Below are 21,799 nucleotides of genomic sequence, written 5' to 3' on the forward strand. Positions count from 1 at the left end.
CCGCCGCTGCCAGGCCGTCCGAGAGCCCATTCGACCAGAGCGATCGCTGCTACTACGGCGTTCTTATCTGGTGTGCCCCTGCTGGACATCTGCAGGGCTGCTACGTGGAGGTCGACGCACACCTTCACGAGATTCTACTGCGTCGATTGGGATTCCAGGGAGGAGTCCAGGGTCGGCCAAGCAGTGCTGCGCAACCTGTTCGCCTAAGGTGAGCCTGGTGAGGAGGTAAGAGATGCTTAATGTTGAGTTTTTTGTATTGCTTAATGTTGAGCCTTTTGCACCCCCAGTGGTTGTGCATGTGTGTACTGCTATTTATTCTTATATTCATGAGCATGTGAATCCATGCCAGACCCCATGTTGGAGAAGGAACAAGTTACTTACCTGCAACTGTTGTTCTCCAGCATGGGTCTGGCATGGATTCACATGCGAACCCTCCCGCCTACCCCTCTGCGGCTCTTCACTTGGTCATACTGCCTCTTCACGTGCTACCAAATCTGAAGATGGCTGCCAGAGGCGGGGCTTGGATAGAGGGCAGTCATTGGCTGTGGTCAGTATGACGCAGAGATCAGTGATTGGTTACTACTACGAAAGACAGATCAGAAACGAAACTGATACTGATTTTTTCTTTACCGAGGATTCCCAGCCTGACGGCGGGGAATATTCATGAGCATGTGAATCCATGCCAGACCCATGCTGGTGAACAACAGTTACAGGTAAGTAAATTGTCTATCTGCCAACTCGACTGATGTTCCTAACCTTTAAAAGCAGTAGTCTTGATCGTGTCGAACTCAGACTGACTAGACCCAACGGGAGCCTGCATCTTCTAACCAACATGAGGTTGACCGCCAACGGCATCTCATCAACTTGAACATTTCAACGTTGGCTAGACTGCACTGAAAGCACCTGTAAACCTGGCTCTATGCTGCCGAGGACCAACAAGACTGAAGCGGCCCTATCCCCCGGTCAGTTTCAGAGACGATCATGACTTTTTAAGCCCCCCACAATACCTTCCAAAGAAAATATCCTGCTACTATTGACCTTGTTTGTTGCCAAGTCTCTTGACTGAGCACCCCTGTTTATCAACCCAACGTAGTTCATCCTTCTTTTTCTTTTAGAGGGGTAGGTTTTTAAAGTTTTTAGCGAGTTCTTTGCCTTAAATGTTTTATTAGAGTTTCTATATTTTTATAGTCCCTCAATTGGAATTTGTAACCATTGTACTAATGCTGTTTTGGGTTTCTAGTGTTGTCAATTTGCACTTCTCCTGAAGATATAGCCTACCCTCGGCCCACTTTACCAGAAGAGGTTAACGATGTATACCTGTTGGGCTTTGCTTGCTCTTTAGGGTTGGGTGCTGAGTACACCATTCAGTCACTACTCATCCCGTACACGCTCTTCTGCGATTTTAGGCTGCAGCCTCATTATGAATGCCAACAATACAACTTTCTGGGCTTTTTCAGCTGCAATTGGGATCCCAAAGTATTGATGAAAATAACGCTAAAGCCTTTCGAAGTAATCAACTGGTTTCTCATTTTTCCAATGTTTGTAGGAATTTATTTTGGTGCAAACCATCTTCAATGTTTGTAATGATGCAGAGTGTTAGGGAGAATTCTCAGAAATATGCTTATTCCCTTCTACCTTAGAGACCCCAGCTCTTTTTGCTGGACATTAGGACTTTTAATTGTTATCCTGGAGAGAGCGAGATCTTTTTCCCCACTCATGTATTTTTCTTTAATTTGAACACTGTGTTTCTTTTGGTTTTGCAGTCTGACAAACTCCATAGGCATCTTCTTTTTACCAGTGACACACAGCACCTTCAGTGCAGTGGCACAGGGAAGTCTCTTAGATTTCCTAAAGGTTTGAATACCTCTTGATTAAACTACTTTTTCCATGAGCAGTGAAGTGACGTTGACCTTACTTGCATGTGTAACTTTCTAGACCCAGCACACACTATCTTACAATAGGGTGTTGGAGGGGTTACTTGGTATCCCCTTTGTCTAGTTTCTCATGTAACATGTTTATGTTCCCCTTTCTACAATTAGTTGCTGGTGGCAGTGGTTTACCGTTTCCTATTATGGTGTGTTTCTACCGTGGGCTGCTATTGCAGCTGCAGTAAAGCACCCATCGGTGCCCATTTTGTTAAAATGGCCCCTGTCGGGAGGCCACCAGGTGGCGCACAGCACATTGCTGCCTGAGCGCTGAGGTCCCACCGGGCAAGGCGCAAAGTTAATTGAGCCCCCCCCCCCTAAAAACCTGGGGAGTTCAGAGAGCAGATGCCGTTTCAGGACCCCTCTGGCACACGGGGTTAAAATATCCAGAGGCAGGGGACCCCGACAAACCTGAGATCGGAGCTTCAGCGTCGCAGAGTGTGATGAGGGGGGAGGCTGCATGAGAGCCCAGTGCAGTGGAAACAGGACGAGATACGCCGCCAAGGAGAGGAGGGACAGGGGAACCTTAGCGACCCACAGCTCTGTCGGCAAACCAATGCAGTGAGTCCGCAACTTACACGCATCCAAAGGAGGCTCCACGGATGAAACCAGTGGGGATGGTGTGAGAGCCCTCGAGGGAACCCCCGCGTAATACAGAAAAGGCTGCGCATCTTGGGGGGAAATCGGAGTGTAGACGGCCCAGCAGCAGGGACCGGGAGCCGCGGCCAGGAGAACGGAACACGGGCACCAGGCAGCCCAATACAGACGTCCGGTGCCTGCGAGAGGCGCAGCGCTCACCGGAGCAATGCGCCCTCTTTTCCCCACCAGGAACGGTTGGAGGAGGGGGGGGTGCCCCCCATAGGAAGTGTGGGGAATCAACGAGAGGGACCCACCAGGGGCCCGGGAGGCCCGCCAAGTGAAGAAAGCTGTGGTGAGACACCGCCCCAGGAGTGAAGGCCAAAGGAGAGGGACTGAGGATAATACCGCTCAAAAATGAGCACCTGACGTCCCAGGCCCACACGAGAGACACCCTCTTCTGCCAGTCGCCACTGTCCGAGCGGGCGTCCGGGGGGGGGGGGCACCAAGTCCCACAGCCAAGGAGCAAATGACAACCTTGTTTGGGAACAGGAAGAGGCTGCAGGTGGGGCTTTATGCAGACCCCAACATGCCCCACAGGAACATACGGGTGCCACAGAGGAGGGATTAAAAGGGGGAGAAACTCCTACCAAGCAATTAGCCAGTTCAAGAGCCTGCATTGGGGATAAGGTCCCGGATCTCTCCCTGGGCCCAGAGAGATCTTGCACCGGCGAGGGGCTTCTGGGGCCCTGGACTCGGGTTCGTGGTGGCCCCCAGACTGAAGACTGGGGTGAGTGCCCGCCCATGATGGGCTAAAGGGATTCATAGCACCTCACCACTAGTACAGGGGATACCTCCCCAGCTTAGAACTCATGCAAGGGGAGGCTAAGAGGTCGCCAAGGGAGACCCTCCGAGGGTAAGCAGTGGCAGGACGTACTGACACCCCTAAACCAGGGACGAGAACCGGAGAAGCAAGACAGTTGCCCCAAAGCCACCCTAGAGACACCACCAACCACAAGGAAAAAGCATCAACGGGCACACAGGAAGAAAGGCCCTGGACCCCGAAGAAGCTTCCCAACAAGCGTACCAGGAACTCAAGAGAAACCGGCTGCGGCAGAGGCCCCCCGAACCTTGGAATTACTAGGTGGTGGCCCCGTATCCTGCTCCGGGGTGCGTGCCCGCCATGTAATAAACGTTGGACGACTACTCCAACAAAGCAAGCTCAGAACAAGTAGGGCCCACCCGCACACAGCAGCAACTAAAGGGGGGACGCCCACCCACCCCCGATGGGTACATATTCTCAGCAAACTTAAAGTTACCGTAGGAGGTTGAATTCACGGGTGACCAGGGAGGACAGAGGACCGCAGGCGAGTTCCCTGTTCAGGAAACAGAATCCGAACTTGACCCTCCAGGCCCAAGCCGGTAGCCCAAACAAGGTGGTGGCCCCAGAGACCACGTCCGGGGCGTGTGCCCACCCAGGGAGACCTCACTGAGAGAATCACCAACATAGGGTGAAGCACCCCAACGACTGAAATCACCAGACATCCTCTGAGGCATCAAATACTGGGCGTAGGAGGAGCACAGTGGGACCACATCGACCGGCACCACAGCACACGGGAAGGCCATTTGCGCTGGAAGAAAGCCCTTCAAGAGTATCGGTTTCAAGAGGTAACAGGGGACCAGGTCAGGTCAGATCGAGGAGGAGAAATGAACCGGCTAGAGGACACGACGGATTCCGCTGCAGCGATGGAAAAAGGCTCTGCCTCTGTGTTGCAGGAAATAAGACATGTGGTCAGATATAGCGCAAAAACTGGAGAAAATGGACCAAACGGTAGACGCAGTAGAAAATCGGCTGCTCCAGCTCGAGACAAATCAATCGTCGTCTACCATCCAGGAAACACAGACGGACATGAGATTGGCGGCTCTGGAGAAGAGGGACGAGGAGAGAGCGCGGCAAATGGACGATTTTGAGAGCTGAGAGAGGAGGAATAACCGCTGATTTTATTTGGTGTCCAGGAAAGGGAAGCCAGAAATAGACATACATAGAGTGGTGAGAGAAATAATCTGCCCCCTCTTTGGAAATCGGGCAACTACGGAACCCACGATAGATAGAGCACACAGGGCGGGGGCAGAGCAGGAGGCCCCCGCTCCATCTTAGTCCGATTCCACTACTACACGGAAAAAACAAAGGTGCTAGAGGAGGCCAGAAAGGCCCGGGACATCACTTACAACAACGCAAGGATAACAATCTTCCAAGACCTCTCTGTATATACTCTGGCGAAACGGAGATTGTGTTGCCCCCTGACCCAATGCCTACAGGAAAAGGGGGTAAGATACAGATGGGGGTGCCCATTCTCCCTTACTTCCGAATACATGGGCCAGAGAACATTACTGATCACGGAGGAAGATATTGGAGGAGCGATCCAAGAATATTTGGAGGACCAGGACGCCCAGAGAAGGAGCAAGTGGAATAGTGAGGCCAAGAGACAGGAGTAAGATTCCAGGAAAATTAAGAAACTGAATACTTCGAACCACCCTCTCCCCCCCAAACAGGCGATGGGGGACGAGGGGAATTAAGGCTGGGCCTGGACAAGGGGTCCGGGAACCGAGATTTAGAAGTAACAATGCCCCCCGATGACAGCAAGTAAAGGGAGGTCCTTTTCAGTGCGGGGGAAACTAGTTGCTGCAGAGGGGGATGGGGCGGGATAGAGGGGGCTCAAGGGAAGTAGTAGATGTAACAGTAGCCCGGCAGCAGTGGGTACGATGGTGGTCCGGCCAAGTACCAGGAATGGTCGAACTAACTCGCTGGGGCTGTGGAGGAAGTTCTGGTTTATATAGTCGCTGGTGGCGGGGGCAGTTGGGGGTCACGCTCCACCCGGGGGGGGGGGGTTCAGTTTAACTCTGGAGGGAGGGGGTAGGAGGGGAAGGGGAAAAGACAGGGGGACTTAGCAGTTTGCAGAGGATTGCAGGCGATCAATGTCTCACTAAGGGGAAACTATGGCGGTGGGGAATAGGACAGGCTGGTGCGCTGGGGCAAATGAACAATGGAAACCGCATTCACGATAATGGTTGACCAGATACCGGTGCTGGAAATGGGCTCCCTGAACGTTCGAGGGTTCAACACCCCCACTAAGAGATCCCTAATATGTAGGTAGTTTCGGAGGGGGAGATTGGATCTTCTCTTCCTGCAGGAGACCCACTGGGCCAGAGGACAAGAACCAAACATAAGAGGGGGGAGGGATAGGGGAGGTCTTACACACCTCGCACAAAACAAAAAAGAGAGGGGTGGCAATCTTGTTAGCGAGGGACATAGGCTTGAGTCCTCATTGAAAGACTCAGAGGGTTGATGCTTATTTGCAAAGGGCACACTCCAAGGAACCCCATTGACTCTGGTGGTAGTTTACAGGCCCAACGAAGCCCAGGCACAATTTTGAGAGAAGGTGAGGGATAAGCTCCAACTTTTCACACATGCTATCCTGATAGTGGGAGGGGACTTCAATATGGGCCTGAACCCCTCGAGAGATAGAAATAAGGTAATGCCCCCCGCAACCCAGGTGCCGGATGACGCCACCTCACAAAGCTTCCACAGGGTTAACCAGGAGCTGGGTCTGGAGGACAGGCTCCCGGACACCGTTACGGGGGACCCGCTATTCACATATTACTTAAAGATACACAAGTCTTTTTCCAGAATCGACTACATCCTGATCGATAACTCCCTGCTACCCTATGTAACGGACCACAGGGTAGACCTGGTCCGATCATGATTTGGTGAGAATTACCATGGGGGGGTTGTGGGGGCGGCAAAGAAAAGGGAAGGTGGAAGTGCAACGATGCACTACTAAGGGACGAGGTGACAGCAAAAATGCTCCTAAAAATATAGTAGAGTACTTTGCCCTGAATGATAACTGGGAGGATAGCCTGCACACTTTGTGGGACCCATTTAATGCGACAATACGGGGATTCCTCATTAAAATGGGTGCCCAGAAAAAAAGGTAAAGGGAGGCACTGGAAAAAACCCTCCACGAGAAAATAGTGTTACAACCGGGCTGTACCCCGGAGAGTTCCATCTCCCCAGATCGGCTGATGGCCCTTGAGCAATATAGGACCCAGCTGAAAGAACGCCAGCTAAATAAAATGGAGAGGAGTCTCCAGCTACTAAAACTAAAATATTAAGAAAAGGGGGGGGATAGAACAGATAAATTGTTAGTGTGGAGGCTAAAGGAGGTCCAAAAAAGCAAGATGGTGCGAGCCACGAAAACAGAGACGGGGGACGCTAAGTTATGACACCCCGAGTATCAGAATAGCCTTTCGGAGATACTATGAGAAATTATGAGTCAGAGTTTGATGGTGAGGACGCCCATGTAGAGTATTTCCTTAAAATGTTGCCAGTTCCAGGTCTGGAGAGAGGGGTAGCCAGGAATCTAGATACCCTGATAATGGAGGAGGAGATAGTTTTGGCAATCAAGGGGATGAAAGGAGGCACCTCTCCAAGGGAGTATGGTTTTTCTGTGAAATTCTATAAGATGTTTCGTTCCACCCTAGCTCCCCACCTGGCTAAGGTATTTAATGCGGTCATAGAAGGCGACATCCTACACGAAACAATGATGGGGGCTATCATTGTGGTCCTACCAAAGGAAGGGAAAGACCCTACTGAATGTTCCTCCTACAGACCTATATCGTTACTAAATACGGATGTTCAAATCCTGGTGAAGGTATTGGGAAAAAGAATGGAGGGAATCATGCCGTCACTAATTCATGGGGATCAGGTGGAGTTCATAAGGGGGCGACAAGGCGTGGATAACATCCGGAAAACAATTGATTTGCTCCACTACGCATAAGTGTCCAATCCCGATGCGAGCTTGCTCTCAATAGATTCAGAGAAAGTTTTCGACAGTCGAATGGAGATATATGATGCTACTCCTCCGAAAGATGGGATTTGGGGAACATATGCAAAAGTGGATAGCGGTTTTGTATAGGTCCAGGTAAATGGAGAGCTCTCAACCCCGTTTAATCTCTTGAGGGGTACAAGACAGGGGTGTCCCCTCTCCCCATTAATTTATGCCCTTACAATGGAACCCTTTGCCATAGCAGTGAGAAAACACCTACCAATATCTCTTCACGACCCTCCCCTTGAGAGTCCTTGACCAAACCTTTAGGGCGCTCCAGAACGCAGTCCACACCTTTTATTTGGCAGAGGATGAAGAGAACGACCCTTACCCTCTCAGGGGGATTTGGCCTGCCTGACCTATGCCTCTACTTTGGGGCAGCCCAATTACAAGCTCTCCATGAATACATGAAGGACGGCAAGAACACATATTTGACTTACTTGGAGGACATGGACACGCATCCTCTTATGGTGCGGGACCTCCGGTGGGCACCATGAAAAACCATCCCGAGCTGACTACTACACCACCCGACCCTAGGGGTACTCTGGGACATATGGAGGGAGGGGAAACGCACTGGTCACCCCATGACATGGCCCTCCCCATTGACATCCTTATGAGGCCCGGTAATCAGGCTGGGAAACTGGGGGTTTCGAAACGCACAGTATTGGCCGGACCAAGGCATGGAGAGGGTGGGCCAACTGTTCAGGGAAGGCGATTTTATTTGTCATATGAGGAGGTGGGGGAGGCCCTGGGCCCCGGAATGATCTCTATATTTGAATACCTTCGACTGAAAGGCATTCTATGTGACCAAAAATGGGAGCAAAAGCTTGCGAGACAGTTAACTCCCTTTGAGAAAGCAATAGACAACAGATTCTAGGAGAGGCATGGAGTCTAAATTGTATAAAATATTGAACACAAACAACCTCACAGAAAGGAGAGGGTTCCGTCATTAATGGAATGAACTGGTCCTTACCGTGGAGGTGTGGAAGAAGTTACATAAAATAACCTTCCATGGAAACCTATTTACAGCAGACATGAGACACAATCTAAAAGTCCTACAGGGATGGCACCGAGACCCGCTAAAGTTATCGAAGATATTTGCGGGGGGCTCTAACCAAAATGCCTCAGGGGATACAGCCAGGTGGGTACTAGGAGTCACATGTGGTGGCACTGGCCACAGATTCAAACATACTGGAAGGACCTGAGGGGATGGATGGAAGAGGTCACTGGGGAACCACTCACCCATGACCCACTAACTATGCTACTAGACCTCCCACCACAGGACTCAGATGTGTATAGGTACCCCAGGATGTGGGAAACGATGCTACCGGTGGGCAGGGTATCTTTGGCACAAAAATGGAAGAGCCTGGTAAACCCAAGCAAAAAGGACTGGCAGAACAAACTGAAACACATGTTCCTTATGGACAAATTGACGGCGATCGTCAACAATGAGCCAGGCACGTTTCGAACTGCTTGGGATGGGGTGAGGCAATCGTGGGGATGGGAAGTACATTGAGACCTAGAAAGGAACACAGGCCCAAATAGCGGAAGAGGGGGAGGCAACGGTGGGGACCGGGATGGAAGAGAAAGGAAAGGAGGGAGGGGACATCAAGGGGGACGGGAGAGACAATCCAGCACAAGGGGAAAGAAGATAGTTAAGTGACTGACTGAGAAACACCATTATGCATAGACCCGAGCACCAGAGAGACGATGGTGAACACTAAGCAAATTACTTCCTAATGGGCGAGCTTTGACTTTTCCAAAGGCCGGAATCCTCATGTTGGGAGACTTGAGAGGGGATGATAGTTGAAGTTGTAATGGACAGCCACGGGGCTGCGCCATCTGTCGTTGACATTTTTCCAAAATGCCAATAAAAATTCAAATAAATAAATGGCCCCTGTCTTCTTTTTTCGCCATTTCTGGTCGGAAAGGTCCTTCTTGAGATTTACTCTGCGCGTCCCTTTGTTTTGTTTTTGGCGGGGTCACTGGTGAAGCCCGTGTCTGGCAGGGCAGGAAGTGAGGGAGGTGCCCAAAACTCCCTGTGTTTAATCCCTTTGGTTACCGGAAAGCACCTAAAGGTGATTGGTTGGCTGGCTGTCCTTGGAAGACAGCCACCCTGCTGTGAGTGACAGCTCGGCTGCGAATGAATGGGAGAAACCTGCATAAATGATGAGGTCTTTTAGTCAGAAGTGTCGACCACTGGATGAAGGAATCCAAAGAAGAACTTGGAAGAGACGCTTGCTGCAACTCCTGGGCTGTTGGCTTGCCCAGTGAAGCCCTGCAGCATTGCTGAAGCTCCGAATTCGCCTCGACTAAAGAAGCCCTGCAAGGGACGACTTCTCCCCCTGGGTTGGTGGGACCAATCGACCCCAAGACGTACTAATCTGGAAATCCTCTCGCATCTGGCTGTACTTCCATTGCTGCGGCAGTAACCGATTGCCAGGGAGAGGAACACCAGAATAGAGTGTATTGTTTTTAAGTCTGACCTGAGCTCCAAGAAGATCCTCCGGACTCCCATAAAGCAGGATTGACCAAGCCCGAGCCACGTCAACAGAGTGCTGGACCCCAGATGCGAGGAAAGCCCATAAGGTATCCACAGTGGTGCTATTCACGAGAAGCTGAAACCACAAAGTGCCTAAAGTGATCTGAAGTTTGCCCATTGCTGCCGCCGAATTGTAGTGCAGGAGTCCCCGGACGTCCCCCCTTCTTGTCCCCACGACTGAGACCCAGGATCAGGATCTGCCATACTACAACCAGGAACAGAGGCCAGCTGGAACCAATTTCTTCAGGCCTAAGGTACTGTAAACTAAGCTCTTGTTGTGTAGCATTGCTAGCTCTCAGTTCAGACTTGTCTTTGTTACAGTTGCAGAGTTGCTTGCAGCTCTGTCCATCACAAGCCTCTCAGCTTGTGGTCCAACAGTGATTTCATTTTCAACAAACATTGTGCAAGACTTTATTTACCTTCAAGAAGAACTCCAGCTCCCCTAGACTTTGCTCAATTGACATTGGCTGTCCTGGTTCCCTGAAGACTCTTCTATCCTCTGACTTTGTCTTTTGATCTGTCCCTCCAAAGAGTCACACATTATTTGACTTGTGTAGCTGGGGAAGGGTTAATCTACATTGCATTGGTGGCTTTAAAAGTGCTTACCTGTTTGAGAAACACGTTAACCATTGTTTTCTCCCTCTTCAAGGCATAAATTAGTTTTCAAAAATTGATTAGCAATTGTGTACTAATTTGTTTAATGCCACCAGAAGATATGTGTACCCAAGATATCAAATGAGCAACAATACAGCAGTTTTGTGCAACGCTGAAGTAAAACATTAGTGGGATAAGTCCGGCTTTGCAAATTCTTTAAAATTCCAGGACCTCCAGGTTGAGTAACTTGGTTTACCCACTTGACTGAAGAGACATGCACTAGACACATGGCAACGGATGACAACACATTTAAATGCACTTTCTGTAAAATGGTGCTTGTCACCACAAACCCACTTTAGTTTGGCACACCGCTGCCACCCAGAGGCCAGCCATGAACAGCAAAACTTTTATTTGACATTTACTGCAAACAAAGTAAAGTTTAAATAAAAGTTTCCAAAAACCCCTGGAAATGGTACTGGTCCTTCTTAAAAACTCATCGATTATGCGAGTGGGCGAACATACTTTGCAAGCCCTGGATGAGTGTCTGTAAAAAGGTTAGCTGCACGAATGGACACAAATAGATAGGTATGATCAGTAGCTTTGAAAATAGTTTGGCCAGCTCTCTCTACTGCAGGTGCAAATATATTATGCAATCATAATCATAGAGCAAAGTAAGCTCTGGAGGCTAACCACAATGTACAGTTTTGCAGTAGGTATGTAGATGTACAGACTGGATGAAACTATTGATCGCTACTTTAAGTAAATATCAAGTTAGCTTTGTGTGTTCATTATGTAAAAGACTAAGCAGAGTGGATGGCGTATTAGGCAGAAAACTGAGCAAAATAGGCAGAATATTGTAGTTTGCGGCCATCTCACTTTCAGGGTAGCGTGTATAAATCAACTTGGTAAGATAGAATGTCAAGGAGTATGGGATCAGATCATGGGTTGAGCACCAGTCAAGCTGTATGTAACCAGCAGGCCACAGAACTAGATTTGCCATCAAAGCATCTGGCCGCATGGTCTGGTACATTTTCAAAAGTGTCCACTTGTCAATATGATGCATCTTCCCCAACAAAATGAAATCTAATTTACACCACTGAGATTTAAATGGAGACAATGGCAGTGCGTTACAGTAGGAAGGCTGTAATGATGCATTATGTAACCAATTACATTTTTAGAAAAGGAATTGAAAGCCTTTTAAAAAACAAAAATAACTAACACATACTGGTCTTTAGCAAACAGGATACAGTTAGCTTAATAACAGTATTATCCAATTATTTCTGGCTTGCAATTATTTGAAAAAGAAAAATATGCGTAGCACTCCCACAAAGGCCTTTTGAAAGGCCCATGAGTGAAGGGGATGATTACTGATGCACTCTATCTCCATTAGCCCACTTTGAACTTGCAGTGTACAGAGAAAAGAGGGTGGTGAGAGCTCTGAAGGCAAGAGGATTGCAGGCTGAGCCGTGCTTTCATTGAACAGGTTAACTTAAATAGCTAGCTTTGCTACACAAGTGCCAATTTAATTTGCAACCCTACAGAATTGCATAGCAAATTGCTCTGTGACACTGCTTATTTTATGCCTTGCTCTAACCTTTTCCTTTTGACACTAAACTCAGTATTGCTCTAAATGTACCAGTGATATATCAATGTCCAGTGTATTAGTTATTTAAGTCACCTCGGGGTGTAGGAAGTGTCTGTGTGCCATCTCAAATGGGTATCTACTGATTTATTGGAACTGAGTGTGTATTTATTGAATTATATTTTTTATGTTACATATTTGCTCCCTTCTAAAGAAGGCTTATTCAAACTGACTGTTACATTAATAAATTATTGTTTAATCAAGAAACCTTGAGTATATGTTTATTTGGATGCCTGCCACTGTGAAACTCTGTTACAACTCTACAGTTCACATTGACCCCTATTCAGATAAGCCTGGCTGCTCAGTCACTCTACCAACTTGTGTAGTACATGCTTATAGAAAGGTTGGGTTAACTATTGTCAAAAGGATAGGATAAGGCTGGTGCAGTTTCCCACACGGTACTGCATACAATCTTGCCCAACACAGAGAAGTGTATCTCTGAATTTCTTTAAATTGCTCTGAATGATTCCTGTAGTGCCAGTTCCTTCTCTGCCGCAATAGAGTAATAGTTTCCAAAGGAACATCAGCTCGTAACGATTGTTAAAACTGCTGGTGCCAAGCTTAATCAATCTCTTACAACCTGAAACTCTTCTTGAAACTTGACGAGATCCTTACCTATTTTAGTGAATCTTTAGACAAATTTACAAAAATCGTTAATGCTCTCTGGTGCATGAACGAACAGTCACTAATATTATTGCCCGCCCCAGTCATTTTTCTGAAAGGGGAAGCTGCAGCAGCATTAGCTTGGCAAGTGATGCTACTGAAACCCTTCAAAAGTTGAGGATGCACTCGTAGGAGAGGCGCCAAAAAACTTTAGAAATTAACCATGAGCATTAGGACCGTTTTCTAAAGTCCAACAATGGGCGTCATAAAACCATATCTGAGGCAATACAAAACTCCACTCTTAGAAGGCTATACCACCTGACAACATTTGGTAACGTAGACTGAGCAGCCAGGCTTATTCTAGATGGGAGAGCGGGCTTTAGCTTGGTACAAATAATTTGTTGCATTCATATGGTCCAAAGAAACACTGAAACACTATGCAAGTTATGTTTTATTCCACACACCGCTAACACCCAGGGGCAGTCTCGATGAGCTTGTGTGGGTCTGCAAGAAAGGGGGGTGGGGAGGTTTGTGAGGATATGGTGAGAGGATAGGTGCAGAACCAGGAGGAACTGACGCCTGAGTATTGTTTTGCATGTGGGAGTTTGTGTGGGAGGCCCAGTGCGCTGTAACCGCATGGGTAAGACTCAGTGCCTCGGGTGTGTGTTTGTGTGTTGTTTGGTTTTGGGGTGGGTTGTAGTTGTGCGCACAGGTTAGCTAGTGTGCATAAGGGATCCAGAGTTATGGGTGGCCCTATCTGTAAGACTATCTGGTGTCTTGGTGTGTACTTGTGTGATGGTTATACGGACTAGGTGGGTTGGTTCACTCTAGGTGTGCTTCTAGCATCTCGGAGATGGTAGGTGTGAACATAGAATTGATTCTTGGTTTGTTTGTGTAGTGTGGCTAGCCCAAGGTGAGGGGTAGTGGTTTTGGTTATGTTGGAGGAGCAGGAAGGGAAAATGGGTTAGTAAGTCATTTGGTTTGTTGGAGCCTCTGGTCTGACTCTTCGGTTGCTGCCTGATGCGATCTACCTAGGTTCTTGGTTGTGGTTCGTCGGCCCACCTCGCCTCCTGTTTAGCTGTTTGACATGGATGTTGTTGCTGCCGTTGTCTCTTTGCAGTTGTCATTGTCTGTTGAATAACCAGGTTTTATAATAAAGGGTTTATTTACATACAAGTAGGCCAAGATAAATCTTGGGAAAGGTAAGTACGATCACATATCATATAAACAAAATTATAAAAACCAACGCAATACCTATGGTATACAAACCAAGGTATAACCTTATTTAGAGGAGCATGAAGCAAGTCAAGGTGAGTCAAACCTAAGGTTATGCATTCTGGATAGCAATAGACTGTTCTTGGGGAATAAGACCAGGTTAGTTGATTTTAGATTACAAAAAGTAAGTCAAGGGTATTAGACCCTATTGGTCAGATCATACAGTGTTTTTCAATTACAGAATCATAAAAACCAACCCCTTTACAAGTATACACCTTGCAACCTAGGTACCTTTCTTCTACCAAGTTAACTTTCTTCTTTCAAGAACAGGTACAGTTGCACACCAATGTTACGTTTTAGAACACAGTTCAGATGGAGTAACTTAACTTGTACATTACCTAGAGCCCTAAAGCTACTCAAAGATAAGTATACACACACACTGAAACTGTTTTAGACGTGCCCAGGAGCAATTCATGGAAAGCACAACTCAAAAGGTGATTAATTTACCATGTACTTGTCTAACCACACACAGAGACTTCAGCCAGACAAGTAAGAGCACTTATTTGAATGATCTCAGCAGTGTTGCAGTTACAGAAGAGCAGCAGCTATTCAAAGTAACCTACTATACTTTTCAGAGGGGCAACAAGCAACTCTTAAGACCAGTATCAACTCTAAGACTGTTTTAGATCAGTATAAAGCAGATCAGGGAAAGCAAAACCCCATAGTACACTTTAAGAATGACCATCTGTTATTCAAAGTAGGTAAACCCTATTGGTAAGCACTTTAGAAATGATAAAACATTAACCGCACTTATTACTTGTTAGAAGGGGGCAAAACACCATTCAAAGCAAGTAAAATAACATAACTTTTACAGGGGCAGTATGCAACTCAAAGTTAAGTATAAACGTAATGACATTTTGTAACTTATTATTAGATAGTTACCCCACTCATTTCTTTAGCAAGCAAGTACTTTTTCACACTTGTTATAATTTGCCAGACAGAAGCCTTATCTTTTAAAGTCCTTCCCTAGTCTACAGTTTTCTCAGAGGCAAAAGAGGGGACCCTAGTGGTCTAGGATCCAGCTTGTAGACCGATCAGGATAGGGTTCAGTTGGCTAAAAGTCAGAGTTCCAGAGGGTATCTTCTTAAACAAGTACATATTGACTTTAGAATTAGTAGAGTGTTCAGGGACTTCATAGAAGGATCCCTATATGCATTCCAGCATTAGGCCTGGGCAAGTGGTATGGGCGAAACCCCAACCACACAAATCACCCACTCAGCCTCACAGGATGCACACAAGACTTTAAGTATTACCCACACCCACACAGTACCTTAGGAGAAAAGAAGAGCTTCTGAGTGGATGCCTTCAGGATGCAGCAGCACAGGACCCGGTTCTTGGGTTGTCGGTCTGGAGACTAAAGAAACAGACACTGGTTGGGAGCTTGCAGCAGCAGTCGCCAGAGGAGGCTTAAAGCAAGGAACTCTTCACCTTTTCTCTCGGCTCTGTGAATTTGGTGCATTTTTACAGGAGCCAGAAGAACAGCGAATTTCGCTGGACAGATTCTCTTCACTCTCGCGGTTGTGTACTCTGGTGAGGGGATTTCAGGGATTTGAATCGTTTCTCTGGAGATCCAGTAAGAGGCAACCAAAGTTTCAGCAAGGTTCAGACTTCGGAAGACCATGCACTGCGCTCAGGCTCGAGATCCCCTGGTATTGACGGTTTGCAGCCCAGCAAGGTCACAGCATGTCGAGGGATGGCTCGTTTTGCAGGCCTTCTTGAGACTAGTTGTTGCAAAAGGTGAGGCTGCAGACCCAGTTTCCGTAGCTGGATCTGAAGTCTCAGTGGTCTAGGGGGAGACCTAAAGGATTGTAGAAAACACACCCACGTCGGGAGGCTTACAGGGCTGGTAACAGGCTTCCAGCCAGACCCAAGGGAAGGCCTTGACGAGGGCTCAGGGCCTTTACCGGCTGTGTACGCCTCCTGGAAAGGGGGTGATAACGATTAATTCCATGGGAATCTGTCCGGGGTGCAAGTTTGTTATTTTTTTTATTGGGACGGTCTCTGCTCATATTGTGTGGGCCCAATCACCAGTAAAAAAAAGATATCCACTGCCATACCGGTGGATGGGACAGGGCGCTGAGACCAGTGCAGAACGCTTTGGTCCAGCAGGTAAGGGGCTAAGGAGGTAGGGGTGTGGGAGAAGGGTGCGATATGTCTTGGGGCAGGGGTCTGCAGCCTGCTCTCCGGATGTTCTGGATTCCGACTCCCATGATTCCTCAACATGGACTATAACACACTTAGGCTGGTGGGAGTTGTATTCCAAAACATAAGGAGTCAAAGGTTGCAGGCCCCTGTCTTGGAGGGTTGGGGGAAGGATGGGGTTGTGCGGGAACAGGCAGGAGCTCCCTATAGCCTCCCCATAATCAAGATGGTGGCTGCCAGGGAAGGGATTTGAGTGGGTGGGAAAAGGCGTTTTCACTGCAAGTTCATGCCAGCTTTTCAAGCAACCTAATTGTGCGCCCTTTACCCGGTGAAAATGGGTATTACTGACTGGTGGGTTGCTTTAGATCTGCTGCGGTAGGCCTCTCTAGCCAATCTACACTGCAGAGAGTCGTTATTATCAATTATGCTTGTATTTGGCCACAGTAATGCGTACTTTAGTCAGGTTGCAGGGCCCCTCTGTTTGACCTATCATTTAGTGGTCATTGGAACAATCGAGAGAATCTTCACCTCATCCTTTATGGACTCCTGTCCAACAAGCTTGGCCTCAGTGTTTCTCTCGTCCACCTAAGTAACGTTTCTGCATATTCCATTCATCTTGATGGATTATCTCAGCAGGCAAAGCAGTGTGGGATTACCCTCTGTGCAGGGGGGCCAGGTCTGACTTTTGGACAGCTGATGTAGTGAAATTCTGACCTTTTCTAAAGGTGATGTTGAGGTTACTGGGCATGAGGCCTTTGACTAGGGTGATGGTGCTAAAATAAGAATATCTGCTAATTGTCCCCAAGGTAGTTTCAGACGTTTCCTTCTCGTTGGCCTCGAACAGACTTAATCTAGGCATGGTTAAGAACTATGTACTGTCTTGAAGTTTCTTATAGTTGAGTCTTAGTCTCAAAAATGTGCTCCTTGCATCTGAACCTGGACGCCAGACATCGGTCAGGGCAAATAGCCCTGAAATTAAGTGGAGTGGCTATATATTTACATTTCTCTCATGTTGGGTTTGCACTTCTAGTACAGAGGATTGCTAGCCTGATGAGTGTGAAGTATTTAAAGAGTGTGAATCTGTGAGATACCCACACTGTAGGACTAAATTGACATTTAATCCTAAGTAAATACTTATCTGATCAACACTAATTCCATATTTTGTTTAAGGATTTTAGTTCCACATGAATATGTACTTCATTAAGTTAGGATGCCTTTAATGGGAATACTATTGGCCAGTCAAATTGAATTGTACACAGTTCTTGTGCGATTAGTGCTTGGTTGTGCTTGTCGAGTACCCAACTTTCTTCATTGCATTTACTTGTGATTTATGGTAACCCGATTTTAATTTTCATTAAACCATACATTTATTTTTAGGCGATTCATCATCAATGCTCATGAACAAGCTGAAGTGTCCCCATTGCAATTATGTAGCCAAGTATAGACGAACACTGAAGAGGCATTTGCTCATTCATACTGGTGTCCGCTCTTTTAGCTGTGAGATCTGTGGAAAATTATTTACTCGAAGGGAGCACGTTAAAAGACATTCCTTGGTAAGTAATTTGTATGCCATTGCTTCAATATTTCTGCATTTAATTATGCAGATACATATTTATACATACATTTGCAAGCTTAACACATTTTACATATTTAAAGGAGTATTAAAAAGTGGTGCAATCTTTATTAACTCGAGAATGTCATCAACCTATTGGCCCACCTTCCCTCCCCCAAAAACAAAGATAATGGCAAACCATTATCCACATTACTCTGGTCTCAAGCGTCCCTTAACATAACTAGATCTTCAAGGGAGATCGACTGCATGCACCATAAGTGTCATAAATCAGGAAGTGGCACACCATTTGCCACACATTTTCCGACGCACTTTCCCATGTGTATGCGAGTAACCCCTTTGCTTGTACACCAACCACCTTTCGTATGTCATATAGGCGTCCATTACTGCTTTCCATTCAACTATTGCAAGCATTTCTGGCACGGCCCATTGTCTCTTTTGGCATCTACCACAGGCCATACTGATAAAGGACTTATTAAATCTGATGCAAGACCGATCACCCACGAAGCCAAGTAGAACCAATTTTCCAGTAGCCATCCCAGCACCCCATTCGGTTCTGTGGCGATTCCTTGCAAATATTCGTAGATGCTTGGGCAGGACTAGAGCATGTGTAAATATTAACCCACAGTGAAATTGTGTTGTGGACCTGGGGCATCCCCACATTTACCTATTTTCAAATATTGGTACATGCAGGGCTTACCATCCTGTCTGTCACCCAAGGTTCACCCTTATCTTCCCAATGGGTCCACCGCTTCAACAATCGACCTGCCGTATTATTGAGTCGATAGTCACATAGGCAGCTGACCAACCCTCCCTGTGAGGGCCCACTGTTGGGTAAGATGTTTATAGTAATGGTAAATCTTCCTGACCGGTCAACCCCAGAACCTTTTGCTTTACTGGTGGATTATTTTTCCTTATACCTCTGTGTGTGAACCTTTTTCCACACTCACAGAATCTTTTACTCTTTTTATCGGTGTTATTTTGTAGACTCTTCTAGAGTCTTTTTAAAGTAATCCTCTTTGACAACTTTTTGGCAATAAGTGCCTGTTGTTGCTGGGTTGGCTTCCCTCATAACTTTATCTGCCTAAACCTGAGAGAACTACAGTTCCCAAGGGTAGAAAGGATCTTTGGATCCCTTTTACATTATATTTGGTGAAACCAGCACACCCCGCCTTATGTGGAGTGCTGAGTGTTGGGCAAGATTGTATGTAGTAACCCTGTGGGAGACTACTCCTGCCTTGTCCTCCTGACGATAGGGAACCCAACCTTTGATATAGGTCTGTACTACACAGGTTAATAGTGTGGCCGAGCAGCCAGGCTCATCTCAAGAGAGGTCAATCTGAGCAGTAGCGTTTTCTACACAGATTCACAGTGACAAGTATTTAAATAAACTCTTTTATACTCAAGGTTTCTTGATTAAACAATTATTAATTTATTTCTCCAGCATGGAGTCTGGCATGGATTCACATGCTCATGAATATTCCCCATCGTCAGGCCGGGAATCCTCGGTAAAGAAAAAATCAGTATCAGTTTCGTTTCTGATCTGTCTTTCTCAGTAGTAACCAATCACTGGTCTCTGGGTCATACTGCCCCCAGCCAATGACTGCCCTCTCCCTAAGCCCCGCCTCTGGCAGCCATCTTCAGATTTTTACCGCTCGCTCAAGTGTTGGGAGTCCTCGTGTTTAGCTCTCGAGCTTTTGCTGCGTTTTCACGCTTTTTCAAAGAGAATTTCTAATTTTTCGGTCAAATGGAGCCTCAAGCTCCACCGTCTCTACATCCGACTAACGGGGATCTGTGTCGGATTTTTCTACGCCCCTCAAGGGTGAAGATTTCGTCGAGTTACGCTTCTTGGAGGATTCCAGAAGTTTCTGCGGCCTACCCGAACATGGCCCAGGAGAAAGGAAGCTCTATGGCCGGAAAGCTGTTCAGGGTTTGCCCTGTATGCCAGCTGCAGAATGTGTTCAAGGAGGACGAGCACTCGAAATGTCTCTACTGCCTTCATGAGGACAAACGCACATGGAGAAGGACTGTGCGTTTTGCAGGAACATGTCGGAACGGACGGACCATCAGGGACCGACACCTTCGTCTCTCCAACTGGCTGGAAGGTAAGAGCCCGTCAGGTGAGAAGAAGAAGAAGAAGAAGAAGTCCAAGCGGTCTTCTAAGCCATGTGAGGGCGCCCCGGCGACGGGGGCCCAACAGAAGGCAAAGCACCGCGGGCACTGGGAGCGCCGAGCGGTTGGGCTCTTCGGCTACCAGGCAGGGCGCGCCTTCCCCGGCACCATCTACCATGAGCCAATGCTCTGGTTCGGAGAAGAGGAAATCTGAGAACCCGGGTAAGCTTCTGGAGAGGCCCCGGTCGATCTCGAAGGATTCAGCCGAGGGGGAGCGAGGCGGTGTCCCTCCCCCCAAGGTGAAGGCCTCAAGCACGCCCAAGGCGGTGAAGGCCTTGATTCACCCGGCCAAGGCCTCTATCGAGGAAGTCGCGGCGGCCCTGGCACAGCCTGTGGAGGCTACACCAGTGGAGGCGACCTCGGGGCCCAGAGTCTCCCTGCCTCCGCGGAGGAAAGCCTCTTTAAGACCCATCGAAAAGACCCCTGTGAAGACCCCGGCGGAAAAAGAGGGGGGGTGGTGGCCATAGTGGATACGGACACAGCATCCGAGGAGGAGCTGGTATAAGTTTTAGAGGGCCTCGACGAGGGCGTCGAACAGGCCCGACCCCACGGGAGGGATCCCGACGAAGGTGACGACGAGAGTGACGGTGGCACCGGCGAGGGTCCTAATCACCCGTCGCTTCCGGAGCCGCAGGATAACTCGGCGGCCATTTTGTTGGCAATACAATCCATATGTTCGGAGATAAGGACGAGATTGCCCTTACCACCGACGGAGGATCCGGAACCAGGCTCGACAGAGGAGCCAGACCCAGGCCCAGCGGGAAGCCCCTGAACAAGAGAAGACGGATCCATCCAACCCCGCCTTTTCAGCCCTCGCGGCCTGCCCAGCCTTTACCCACGTCCCCTGTCCCTGGGGATGACACGGGAACGGACACAACGGGTACCGATGACGCCGGTGACGACGGGACGGAGCTCCCATCGCCAGCCCGGGCCTCACCGCCCGACGAGGTCGGATCTTTCCATGCAATGATCGCCAGGGCATCCAAGCTTTTTCAGCTCTGCCCCGAAGAGAAGGAGGAAGGTTTCCTTTACCAACTGCGCGAGGCCAAGAGGAAGACAGTCCTCGCCGTGCCTCTGCTGGATGACATCTGGGACGAGGGTCTCACCCTTCTCAAGAACCCGTCTACGACGCCTGCCAAGAAGGATCGGTACGAGAAGAAGTACCGGGTCCCCGACGCAGCCCCTTTGTGCCTTGGGGCACAACCGACCCCTGACTCTGTCGTCTCAGCAGCGGCCAAGAAGAAAGCGGGGGGGGGGGGGGAAATCGGCCTCAAGTCAACTTCCCTGCCGGACGGCGAAGGAAAGAAGCTGGACGCAATGGGACGACGAGTTATCTCGTCGGCGGCAACAACGATTAAGGCGGCCAACGCCCTCGCGATCGTGGCCCGCTGTTAGGGAGAATTCTCTGTTTAGGCTGAATTTCCTAACCTAGTGAGCCCCCCAGCAGCTTTGCTGGATTTGTGAGGTTTATTTTTTTCTCCTGCCAAGAGTGAGACTCTTTTACCCTCACTCTTGGACATGATTTGAGAGTGTTACTGTGACTTGCTATGTGCTTATGGGCTAGCGGGTATTTTTTCCCCATAGGCTATCATTGGTTTTTGAATGTGTGTTACACAGCACCCTCAGTGCAGTAACACAGGGGTGTCATAGAGACCCCCAAACATAGACTCCACACCCTGAGACTGACTATTGTCTCCCTGGGTCTGTAAAGTTGCCATTGACTTTACTAGTCTTAACTTAGGAACTTAACCAGTACAAACCATCTTACTGTGGAAGTACTGGTAGGGGCAATTAGATTGCCCCTGGGTCTGTTGTCGAGGGGGTACTGTCCCGTCCCCCCTCGCCGAGTTTCTGGCTGGTGGCAGTGGATAC

At 48.2% G+C, this 21,799-nt stretch overlaps 1 protein-coding gene across 1 annotated transcript in view; it reads left to right on the top strand.

Moving 5' to 3' along the window:
• The window catches only part of ZBTB10 (zinc finger and BTB domain containing 10), a 438,082-nt gene that overhangs the window by 308,974 nt on the left and 107,309 nt on the right, over positions 1 to 21,799 (top strand). The window contains exon 4 of the mRNA XM_069621251.1: positions 17,563 to 17,738. Within this exon, the coding sequence (XP_069477352.1) occupies positions 17,563 to 17,738 (176 nt within the window). The remainder of the gene's footprint in view (positions 1 to 17,562; positions 17,739 to 21,799) is intronic.

Source organism: Ambystoma mexicanum, chromosome 5q (assembly GCF_040938575.1).
Source record: "Ambystoma mexicanum isolate Mex_15411 chromosome 5q, UKY_AmexF1_1, whole genome shotgun sequence".
In the NCBI taxonomy this organism is placed as follows: domain Eukaryota; kingdom Metazoa; phylum Chordata; class Amphibia; order Caudata; family Ambystomatidae; genus Ambystoma; species Ambystoma mexicanum.